Here is an 11,964-nt window from a genome sequence, read left to right on the forward strand (position 1 = left end):
CGCTTTTGTATCTTATCAAAAATTTATTATCACACACACAAACACCGGGGTTATATATGTTTTTATCAATAACCATCGATACCTAGATTAAGTAGATTATTGATGACTGTTTTTCGGCTCGCTACATATGACTGAAGTCTCGATGTGCGGTTCAGTTCGAATTAGTTAACATTAGCATTCAAACAGAAAAAAATATCAAAATTCGGTGCTGGTCTATTTTCCTATTATTACATCAACGGGTATGTCTGATTTCGAATCGTTTTTTTATATTTAAATTGATGTCAACGCTAAGGTCAACGCATATTATGACCCTATACGGAAATTTATGTCGTTGAGTTCACTGTAGTAAAGTAAGAACGTGAAACGATTCGAAAGATTTACTAAAATAGTACGGATATTAGCCACGATTTGTAATTTCGGTCATTATCATCATCATCACCAATGATTATACGAAATAATAGAAGTGCACGCAAAACCATAATCAACTCTGGTTTCAATCGTAATGCTATAAATTATCTGTGCTCGGATAGAAAGTGACGCACGAATACACCAGCGTCCAGGAATGTGGAAAACTCGAGATTTATTTTGTGAAATCGTTTAATGTTTCGGCTTTTCTCTAAAACTTCTTTTTAATGAAGCAATCAATTGCAAACTAATTATTTAACTATCCTTTAATTAATAGTAGCATTAATAGTATTGTGTCCAGGATCTCTTTGAAATTACGTCGTTAAGAATTGGGTTAACCGCATTTTCGTTTTTACATATTTCAAAAGTGCAGTACATTATGTAAATCGAATAACGTGGTATTTATTGATTTTGTGTTCTCACACATTTTTATTGTGGCCAATAATTTGACATGGAAAATTTTTAATTAAAAAGTTTCAGTGTATCCTCTGTGTGTAAGCCGATGACAACATTGCTGTTTATATTTTACCATATTTTCTTTCTGTTCAGAATAAATAAAATTATGAGAAAAGTTTGAAACGTTGAAATCGAATCGATTTTATTTGTGTAAATTCTGCAGCATATAGTTTGTCGTCATCGGTCAAAATTAATTAAATGATTGTTGATTTAAACGGTAAACTTTATGCGAGGAAACTGAGGAAACAGACTTTTTTTCGGAAAGACCGAGACGTAATCCTCACCATTCCATGCATACATTCAATTCCACGTGAATGGATATTTCATCTGCTCACTGAAATGCGAAAATATTTTTCCATTTAGGCGGACCAAAAACGCCACATTCTCTCACCAGAACGAAAACAGTTTTTCATATTTTGTCCCAGTTGTGTCAAATTTTTTTCGGAATGTGACGCCTGCATATAAAATAGTATATATGTTACACGGACCAATTAAGGTGTAATTTTTGACCAAGGTGGTACGCTTATATTCCATTCAACAACCGAACGAAAACTAATATCAAGAATAAAATAAATATAAAAATAAGGCGAAAGTGAGAGAATAGTTTTTATCATTTGACCAAGATGTAGAAGAAATTGAAGGAAGCTTTTGAATACCATTTTTGCATTTTAAAGCCATCTTCCCTGGTCGTCAGGTGCACTTTGACGTGTGACCCCGTCTGAACAGATAAGGATGGTGTGGTTATTAGATAGTTATGTGAAAGTTCCTTGCAAAAGAATTTTGTTCAAAAAAATGTACACTCGCGGAATTCTGAAAACCGACACATTTTCAGTTTTGTGTTTTTTCAGTGTTTTGTGATTTTTGCATGTATTTTTAAAGGGAGAAATCAAGAACTCGCATAAAACACAAAAACAGAAAATATGTCGAACAAAATTCTTTTGAAAATTATCAAAATTTCACTCATTTGGCAAAAACATTTTCCAAAAAGAAAATTCACAGAAAACTCTTTCACATTCAAATGTAAATGTTCAGATCACGAATCCAATCTATTGATTTGTTTGTCACTTTATTGAGAGTGCAGATCACCGTTGAATTTTCGAAGAGGACAATCCTGCAAGACATGGTGCATCGTTTGTATCACATCTTGTTGATAATCACAATACGGAAAATCTTTGAATCTGTACATTTGACCGCCTGCACATCCAAAACCATGTCCCGAACGGAAGCGATTCAAAATTTTCCATTGTGTCCATTCTAGATTGAATGCTTCCAGTTTTTCGTACGGGTTCTCGATTCGGGTACTCAACGTTAGTGAGGCACATAATTTTACTTTTGAAATCTAATTTTTAGCACATGATGTGTGTGAAGTATCTGCGAAAAAAACCTGCGAATTTTAAATACCCAAAATTTGTTTCTTCACACACATGATGCACATTACTGTGTTAGTTCCATCAAAACAGAAGTGTTTAGATCAACAAAGTTCCATTCATTTTAAATTACTCAATCGTTGTATCCATTCATTTTATTGTTTCTCTTTTCGAATTTCTTTTTAAAATTGTAGCACTTATACATAAAAATTGATTTTTATGTTCTCTAACATCAATTCAAAATCTTTCCTACTGCTCCTATTTTTACTTTAGAGATGAAAACGAAATAAAATGGTGAAATTTCTTCGAGTGTGGGTCGCTTCTGTTTTCAGATGATTTTGAGCAAACAATAATTCTGATTTTTTTTAGTTTAATCGAACACTAATTGGCTTTCTGCAAGAATTTGTCAGCAATGTGAATGACCGACTTCCCACTTCTCATGTATTTACCATTCATACAATGGAAATATTTTTGAACAATTCACATTGTGTGGAACTATATATCATATATCAGGCATACAAATTAAGGAGTCACGATGACTGCTTCAAAGATGAGTGTAAAATATTTCACTGTTCAATGATATTTAATCTTCCACAATTGTTTCAATGCCGTCTTACTTTTTACTTTCCGAATATAATTAAAGATAACAGAGCTTAAATTTCGAGTGGGATGTCTGGAACCCCTACAACGAAGGAAAAGAATCAAAATAAAAAAGCGCTTTCGGATACATTCACCCATACAATGATAACATACCAGAGATTTCACTAAAAGATTGACAAAGGTCATCTAAGTAATTGAATAAAAAAAACCACTTAACCCAATTGATTTGTTAACATTCTCTTGTATATATACGCATCATACACAGTTCTCCAACATTATGCATACTTATGTTGTTTTCCTAATCGACACGATAAAGCTTGTACTGATGTCTAATCACAAATGGTTCGAGTATGAATTCCCAAATTACTGTCGAACTGATATCTGATTTATTCCAAAATTTAACTGATTATCGTACGAAAAATATCGACAAATCATTAAATTCGTTTAGATAATTCATTGTTTACACTGAAAGAAAAAACACAATCAACCCATTCGTAATATCTCTATAAAATATAACATTGTCGTTTTGTATATGCCTGTGTACTTCGTGTGCGAACTGAAACGATCTCATTCTCGATTATAGCACATATCACGACAATTTTGTTCATTGATATCAAGTTGAAGTGGAGCGGAGCAACAATTTTTCACACACAAGATTATGCTGTCTATTATTGGCATATGTTGGAAAACTTGTGCAGTGTGAAATTTATTGAACAGTGAAATTGTCTTATGCAGCTAAAATTTAGTTGATGTCACAGTTATTATTTATTTAGCGTATGACTTCGTTCTACAATCAAAAAATACTTTTTTCGTCTGAAAATATAAAGAAAGCGCATTGAGTTACGGACATAGAAAATTATCACAAGTTTCAATTGAATGACTAGGTCACAAAAACGATGAACAATAAAATCACCCAGAGTTATCATACGTTCAAAGTTCTAGTTGCGTTAACCAACGTACGGCATCAGGTTCCAGGTCAACTATATCTTGCAGTTGTCCTTGGTATGACAGAATCGAACAGCCGGTGAGAATGTGATCTGTTGTCTGTCGTGGGTGACCACATTGACGAGCAGGGTCGTCGATGTAGTTCCATTTATAAAGGAGGTCATTGCATCTTCCGTGGCCCGTTCGCAGCCGATTCAGATTTTTCCAGGCCCGTCTCGGCAGGTTGAAGTCTGGCGAACGCGATGTGTAACTGTCAAACATGTAAAGAGGGCTGGTTACACCGAAATTGTTCCAAGTTTCCTGCCAGGCGGATCATGGTTCGAAATCTGAATCGATCACGCGCTTTGCATGTACTACTGGCAGTTTCCTTGATATCAATCTCGGGACGGGTGGGTCCAGCAGATCGTCGAACAGCGGCATGTCTGCGTTCTCTGACTCTTTTCGGTATTCTCGGACAAGCGCTGTTTGCCTTCGTATGGCCGGGGGGGCAATATTACATAGTGCAGGTAGCCATTCTGTCGGTGTTGATGTAACCGTTCCTGTTATTAGCCGCATTGTTTTATTAAGGACTACGTCAACTCTCTTCGTGTGCACACTGTTCAACCAACTTGAACAGCAATACTCTGCAGTCGAATATACTAGCGCGAGAGCAGAAGTTCGTAGACACGTTCCATTTGCGCCCCAAGTGGTGCAAGCTAGCTTTCTCAGCAGGTTCGTTCTAGTGTTTAGCTTGAGCTCGAGGTTTTCAGTAGTAGGGTTTGTTTTACGCACAACATGTATTCCATATTTCTTTCGTATTATCTCATTCAAATATTTTCAATTTCTTCTATGGAAAGGATTATTACTGTCGGTAATGTATGAAAACATGGCAAAATGTTTCCTCAAAATTAGTCTCTGCTTCTATTACTTTTTAGCCCCGTACGAAGTACTGGGGGCTTATAAGATTAATATGCCGTTTGTAACATGTTGAATTGGAAGCAGACGGTAAGGGCAAAGCATTTTTCTATGTTCATAGATAACGAATCCGTAATAAAAACAAGGCATCAGAACAGTCGGAGCGTTTGCTACGACTGAGCCCTGTACGACCCGTAAACCTATTTAGCCCGAAACCATTATACGTCCATAGCCCTAATAAGCCCCGAACCCTTATTCGTCCGATATCAAAATGCTTCCGTAACCTTATTGCGTACTTGACATCATTGTCTATTTTTGCAAATTGTAAACTGTAAGCGTTCATCTTTAAAATTGCGCTTAGCGCAATTACAAAAGCCCGTATGAAGTACTTCTCAAGTATAAAACAAAAGTTTACGATGTAATCTTAGGAATCCGAATTTACAACTTTTTTTTATCCCAATTTTCTTTCGGTATTGAATTATCTGTCAAACGAAACAAAAAGTAGCAAAATCTGATGAAATATACTCGATTTATGTGCAAAAAACACTTAGGGCCGAGCAGCGGCCTTAGTTCAAGGGCCCAAATTTGAAACTTTTTTCGCCACGTTCTTTTCTGTATTATATTACCTTCCATAGAAAACTAAATCTAGCAAAATCGGATGAGATTTACTCGATTTATGTGCAAAAAATACTTAGGGTCGAGTAGCGGCCTTAGTCCAAGGGCCCAAATTTGAAACTTTTTTAGCCACGTTCTTTTCGGTATTCAATTACCTTCCATAGAAAACTAAATCTAGCAAAATCGGATGAGATTTACTCGATTTATGTGCAAAAAACACTTAGGGCCAAGTAGTGGCCTTAGTCCAAGGGACCCAATTTGAAACTTTTTTCGCCACGTTCTTTTCGGTATTCAATTATCTCTCAAACGAAACGAAACAAAAACTAACAAAATCGGATGAGATTTACTCGATTTATGTGCAAAAAACACTTAGGGCCGAGTAGCGGCCTTAGTCCAAGGGCCCAAATTTGAAACTTTTTTTGCCATCATTCTATTCGGCATTCAATTATCTCTCAAATGAAACAAAAACTAGCAAAATCGGATGAGATTTATTCGATTTATGTGCAAAAACTACTTAGGGCCGAGTAGCGGCCTTAGTCCAAGGGCCCAAATTTGAAACTTTTTTCGCAACGTTCTTTTCGGTATTCAATTACCTTTCATAAAAAACTAAATCTAGCAAAATCGGATGAGATTTACTCGATTTATGTGCAAAAAACCCTTAGGGCCGAGTAGCGGCCTTAGTCCAAGGGCCCAAATTTGAAACTTTTTTTGCCATCATTCTATTCGGCATTCAATTATCTCTCAAATGAAACAAAAACTAGCAAAATCGGATGAGATTTATTCGATTTATGTGCAAAAAACACTTAGGGCCGAGTAACGACCTTTGAGCCATCCCAACAAGCCCACATTGCATCTTACCCAAAAACAATGTTCAGCAACTTTGTTCTACTTGTCAATACCTTTCATTTGATATATCACAAGCAGGTATTGCGTGCGTATTTCGGTAGATATCGGCGAAAGACTGAAAAACACCTATAGGGCCCTAGCTCTGGAAGGGCCGGCCCTACCATGCCCATTTTCGAACTTGACCTTACTTTTGTCCATACCAATCGGGGGAAAAGAGAATTTTGAAAAAAGGTTGTGATTTACTCTAGCTAGAGGGGTCGAAATACGCACGCAATAGCTGCTTGTGATATATCAAATGAAAGGTATTGACGAGTAGAACAAAGTTGCTGAACATTGTTTTTGGGTAAGATGCAACGTGGGCTTGTTGGGAGGGCTCAAAGGTCGTTACTCGGCCCTAAGTGTTTTTTGCACATAAATCGAGTAAATCTGATCCGATTTTGCTAGTTTTAGTTTTTTATGGAAGGTAATTGAATACCGAAAAGAACGTGGCGAAAAAAGTTTCAAATTTGGGCCCTTGGACTAAGGCCGATACTCGGCCCTAAGTGTTTTTTGCACATAAATCGAGTAAATCTCATCCGATTTTGCTAGATTTAGTTTTTTATGGAAGGTAATTGAATACCGAAAAGAACGTGGCGAAAAAAGTTTCAAATTTGGGCCCTTGGACTAAGGCCGCTACTCGGCCCTAAGTGCTTTTTGCACATAAATCGAGTAAATCTCAACCAATGGAAAGTTGGCAAAAAATTTTGGGTTTCTAAAATAATGTCGTAAATTGTTGGTTTTATTTGAAAGGTACTTCGTACGGGCTTTCGTAATTACGCTATGCGCAATTTTAAAATTGAACAGTTTCAGTAAATTTGACAATGCCCAACTTGACTTGCATTTTGGTAACAGACGCATTAGAGGGTTGTAGACGTAGTAGGGTTCCGGGCTTATTAGGGCTACGGACGTATTATGGTTGCGGACGAAATAGGATTACGGGTTGTACGGGGCTAAGTCGCAGCAAACGCTCCGACTGTTCTGATGCCTTGTTTTTATTGCGGATTTGTCATCTATGAACATAACCAAATGCTTTGCCCTTACTGGCTGCTTCCAATTCGACATGTTACAAACGGCATATTAATCTTATAAGTCCCCAGTACTTCGTACGGGGCTAAAAATGTCCGTCTGTCCGTCTGTCCGTGACCCCTCTAGCTAGAGTAAATCACAACCTTTTTTCAAAATTCTCTTTTTTCCCGATTGGTATCGACAAAAAGAAGGTCAAGTTCGAAAATGAGCATGGTAGGGTCGGCCCTTCCAGAGCTAGGGCCCTATAGGTGTTTTTCAGTCTTTCGACGATATCTACCGAAATACGCACGCAATAGCTGTTTGTGATATATCAAATGAAAGGTATTGACGAGTAGAACAAAGTTGCTGAACATTTTTTTGGGTAAGGTGCAACGCGGGCTTGTTGGGAGGGCTCAAAGGTCGTTACTCGGCCCTAAGTGTTTTTTGCACATAAATCGAGTAAATTTCATCCGATTTTGCAAGATTTAGTTTTTTATGGAAGGTAATTGAATACCGAAAAGAACGTGTCGAAAAAAGTTTCAAATTTGGGCCCCTGGACTAAGGCCGCTACTCGGCCCTAAGTGTTTTTTGCACATAAATCGAGTAAATATCATCCGATTTTGCTAATTTTTGTTTTATTTGAGAGGTAATTGAATACCCAATGGAAAGTTGGCAAAAAATTTTGGGTTTCTAAAATAATGTCGTAAATTGTTGGTTTTATTTGAGAGGTACTTAGTACGGGCTTTCGTAATTGCGCAATGCGCAATTTAAAAAGTGAATACTTTCACTAAATTTGACCATGCATTTTGGTAACAGACGCATTAGAGGGTTGTAGACGTATTAGGGTTCCGGGCGTATTACGGCTACGGACGTATTATGGTTACGGACGAAATAGGATTACGGGTCGTACGGGGCTAAGTCGCAGCAAACGCTCCGACTGTTCTGATGTCTTGTTTTATCTAACAAGTTGCAAAATATTGATGAAAAATCTTTTACTTCATTTTTTAACATTCATTTTGCTTTATAAGGACACATTAGTCAGAACTTGTAGTTTATTTTTGTCACCGTTATCGAAAGTCGCACATAAAATTTTGAACAATCCGCCAATTCTGTTATTAATCTGAAGTCGGAACGAAATAACATATTTCGGCTGTGGGTTTTTTTCCCAAAGTCCTTCAAAATTCACACTACTAGCTACAAATTCAATTTTAGCGTTGAAAAAACAATTTACAGTTAGAGGCAGTGAAGTTTCAGCATGAATTTGCTTCAGCTGTCAAAACTGTCAAACAATCAAAACTCTAGAAACTAGAGACTAGAAATTAGGAAAATTAGGGTGGTAAAACTCAAGGCTGTAAACTTTGATGAGGTCACGCGACCGCCTTTTTATTAGATACGCGGGAACACACCACGGCTGATGATTTTGCTAAAAAAAAAAATTCACCACATCATCACGGCGATGACAATCATTACAGTAGATGAATTTTTGTATGAAATCATCAAGTATCTGTATCTGCGTGACCTCTCTAAAGTTTACAGCCTTGGTAAAACTGTACAGTGTGTAGAAAATTTTACACTTTTAAAAATATGTGATATCAATAAAAAAAATTCATGTGCACGACATATCAGATATGGACATTTTCAAGCTCACCTTGTGCTCCGTCATTTTGGTGTGCAAAAATGAAATACAGTTTACAATATTTGTCTTTTTCGTGTGATGTCGATATTGCTTTAATAAAACGCGGCACGGCAACTTTATTACAAAAAAAAATCACATTTGTCAACATAAGGTAGTATACGAAGTTTGGTTGCTAGAGAGGGTATTGTCAAAAAGGTTCATGCGTCTTTATGCGGTTTTGTCACCACCACCACGATCGTGCATGTATAAGTATAAGTACTTCTGATTTTATATATGTAAATCAGCTGAAAAGCAGCTGAAGCAAATTCGTGGTGCAATTTCACTGCTTATGACTGTATGTATTTCCAAACACACGGAATTTTGAAAACCAACACATTTTCTGTTTTGTGGTTGATTTGTTTGTTTGTTTGTTTTGATGAATTAGAAAACTTATTTATCTCCTGTGATGTCATAATATTCACAATTTGAGTGTCACTTTTAGAATCACAAAATGGGCTAGATTTAAACACGTCATTCTCAGAACGTACGTTTATTAACTGAAAATTTCGATAAATGGTCATTTGCGCACGGCTAACTTCGATAATTTCACATTTATTCACGGAAAACTTCGATAATTTCTCATTTATGCACTGAAAATTGACAAATTCTTGACAGTGTACTAGATGTGTGTTTTATTTGTGGGGAATATGAATGGGTGACGGTGTCATGGCGTGTTTATGTTTCAGTTTGATTTTTTAAACTTGTTTTTTATGGTGATTATGACATTATAGGAGATAAAACTTTGTTCCTAACACGGTAGTAAATGGGGTTTTGCGCACACGATGTGTTGCCGAACTCGCTTCGCTCGTATCGGCAATCTCACATCTAGTGCGCAAAACAATCCCATTTACTACCTTATTATGAAAATAGCTATTAAAACGCAGAAACAAAGATGTGTCGGGTTTCGTGTTTTCCGTGCGTGTAACAATGATCAATTTTTTTTTTTTGTTTGCAAAGAAAACCACTTTCAAACTCTTCAAACTGTTTACCAAATGGAACAGTATGACCTAATTAGGCGTATAAGCATACAGTGGATTCTTTTATAGGAAACAATTTTTTTTACTTCGAAATTTGTTAATTTCTTTTACGCACAAGTAACATTTTGTCCCGAAGCTGAAAAACAAGCATATCATTTCAACTGTCCGTAGCGAGAAAAAGCTGTTTTTATACATTTTTTTTGCCTGTTAAAGCGCTTCAGGTGGTTTGAAGAATATCGAATTTCTACCTTTTCCTTTTCATGAGCTTTCTTCATTTACATAATTTTTATTTCTCGTTTTGTATAATTTTTGACGGTTAAATATCAATGTTTTCTTAGGTGATAGACATAGATGCAGTTATTGAATATATATTTTCAGGATTACATCCATTACACCAAGATATCGTCAAAAATAGAATGTGCCATGGGTCAACGTGTTTCTCGAATTGATTTTGAATGGACTTATTCAGATGAACCGCATACCAGTCGACGGAAGGCCATGCTTGCTAAATATCCACAAATCAAGAAACTTTTTGGGATTGATCCAATGTTTAAGTAAGTTTCTGTTTTACATTTTCTCAATTCTATTTCGTTGAATTCTTCTTCTACTCAAAACTGAAACTTTTCTCATTTCGCTGCATATATAGGTATGTCGTTACATTGATGGTATTAACACAATTCTTAATGTGCTACATTATGATTGGCAAATCATGGTCGATGATACTGTTGGTGGCATATTGTTTTGGCGGTGTAATAAATCATTCCTTGTCATTGGCAATTCATGAAATCTCACACAATCTGGCATTTGGGCATGCTTATCCGACAGCGAATCGTTGGTTTGGAATTTTCGCGAATTTACCGTTGGGTGTGTACTATATTTGTATACTTAAATAGATGCAGAAAAACAGACAATATGTGTGGGAATGTTTATGCTAACTGATTTTTCTTTCGTTTTTCTCTTCTTTCTTCTCGGGGCATCAACGGTTAGGTGTGCCGATGTTCATGTCCTTTAAAATTTACCATCGTGAGCACCATAAATATTTGGGTCAAGACACATTGGATCCGGATCTACCAACGCTCATGGAAGCGAAGCTTTTTAGCACAACATTTGGTAAATTCTGTTGGGTTTGTTTGCAGCCATTATTTTATGCCATAAGGCCACTTATCGTTCGACCGTTGAAACCAACTCAAATGGAGTATGCAAATGTATTCGTTCAATTAGTATTTAATGCAATTGTAACACAGTATTGTGGATGGCACGTCATGTTTTATCTGGTGATAGGAACACTTTTAACAATGGGATTCCATCCCATTGCTGGTCACTTTATAGCCGAACATTATATGTTTGCAAAAGGATTTGAAACGTACTCGTATTATGGACCATTAAATGTTTTAACATTCAATGTGGGCTATCACAACGAACATCATGATTTTCCGTACATAGCTGGCAGTCGTCTGCCGCAATTAAAGGTTATTGCACCAGATTTTTACGAAAATATGCCACAACATTCTTCGTGGATTCGAGTATTGTATGATTTCATAACAGATCCGGCAGTCGGTCCATATGCTCGACACAAACGGAAAGCAATGGGATTAGATTCTTAGAGACAAGTTTTTTTTTACTTTTACAGTTTTAATTTCTAATTTTATTTTGTTGTGGAATATATTGTGAAAATTGTGGACAGTACAACAAAATTCAGAGATAAGAAGAATTAAAATGTCGTTTTCGAGTTGCATTTGAAAAGTTTTCGTTTGTTGAAGATTTTTTTATTTTTTTATTTTCCACGGGCCATAACCTTTAATGTTTGATACTACGAATCGCCTATTAACTGCAACGGTGATGGTGTGAATATTAGATGAGAGAGCTTATCGAATAATGGGAGGTCAAAAGTCAGAAATCGCGTTAAAATATTTTGGTTTGTCCTTTCATTGAATGTTGTCGGAAATAAAATTTCAGTTTAGTTAGATTTTCCATGGCACTGGCACATCGTCACTCTGTGTAAACTGCACATGGAAATTGTGAGATCATTTATTTTTTAAATTGTACAACAACAATATTAACGACACAGTGGAGAGAGACACAGTACATCTGCATATTTATCCAGTTTTTTAGTCGCCACAAATAATGTATGGAAACAATA

The 11,964-nt window shown here is 36.3% G+C and overlaps 1 protein-coding gene across 1 annotated transcript; it reads left to right on the forward strand.

The window, feature by feature from the left end:
- The first annotated feature begins 137 nt into the window (after window positions 1-137).
- On the forward strand, window positions 138-11,559 carry LOC119081977 (sphingolipid delta(4)-desaturase DES1-like). Its single transcript, XM_037191290.1, has 4 exons — window positions 138-239; window positions 10,203-10,378; window positions 10,471-10,688; window positions 10,812-11,559. The coding sequence occupies exons 2-4, from the start codon at window positions 10,248-10,250 to the stop codon at window positions 11,426-11,428; spliced, it is 966 nt and encodes a 321-aa protein (XP_037047185.1). The 5' UTR covers window positions 138-239; window positions 10,203-10,247; the 3' UTR covers window positions 11,429-11,559.
- Window positions 11,560-11,964: the final 405 nt, after the last annotated feature.

This window comes from Bradysia coprophila, unplaced genomic scaffold (genome assembly GCF_014529535.1).
Source record: "Bradysia coprophila strain Holo2 unplaced genomic scaffold, BU_Bcop_v1 contig_373, whole genome shotgun sequence".
NCBI lineage: Eukaryota > Metazoa > Arthropoda > Insecta > Diptera > Sciaridae > Bradysia > Bradysia coprophila.

Coding starts and splice junctions, on each gene's coding strand:
- LOC119081977 (XM_037191290.1), top strand. CDS start 10,248: ATGGGTCAACGTGTTTCTCGAATTGATTTTGAATGGACTTATTCAGAT. Junction 10,379..10,470: donor GGGATTGATCCAATGTTTAA/GTAAGTTTCTGT, acceptor CTGCATATATAG/GTATGTCGTTACATTGATGG. Junction 10,689..10,811: donor TTTCGCGAATTTACCGTTGG/GTGTGTACTATA, acceptor ATCAACGGTTAG/GTGTGCCGATGTTCATGTCC.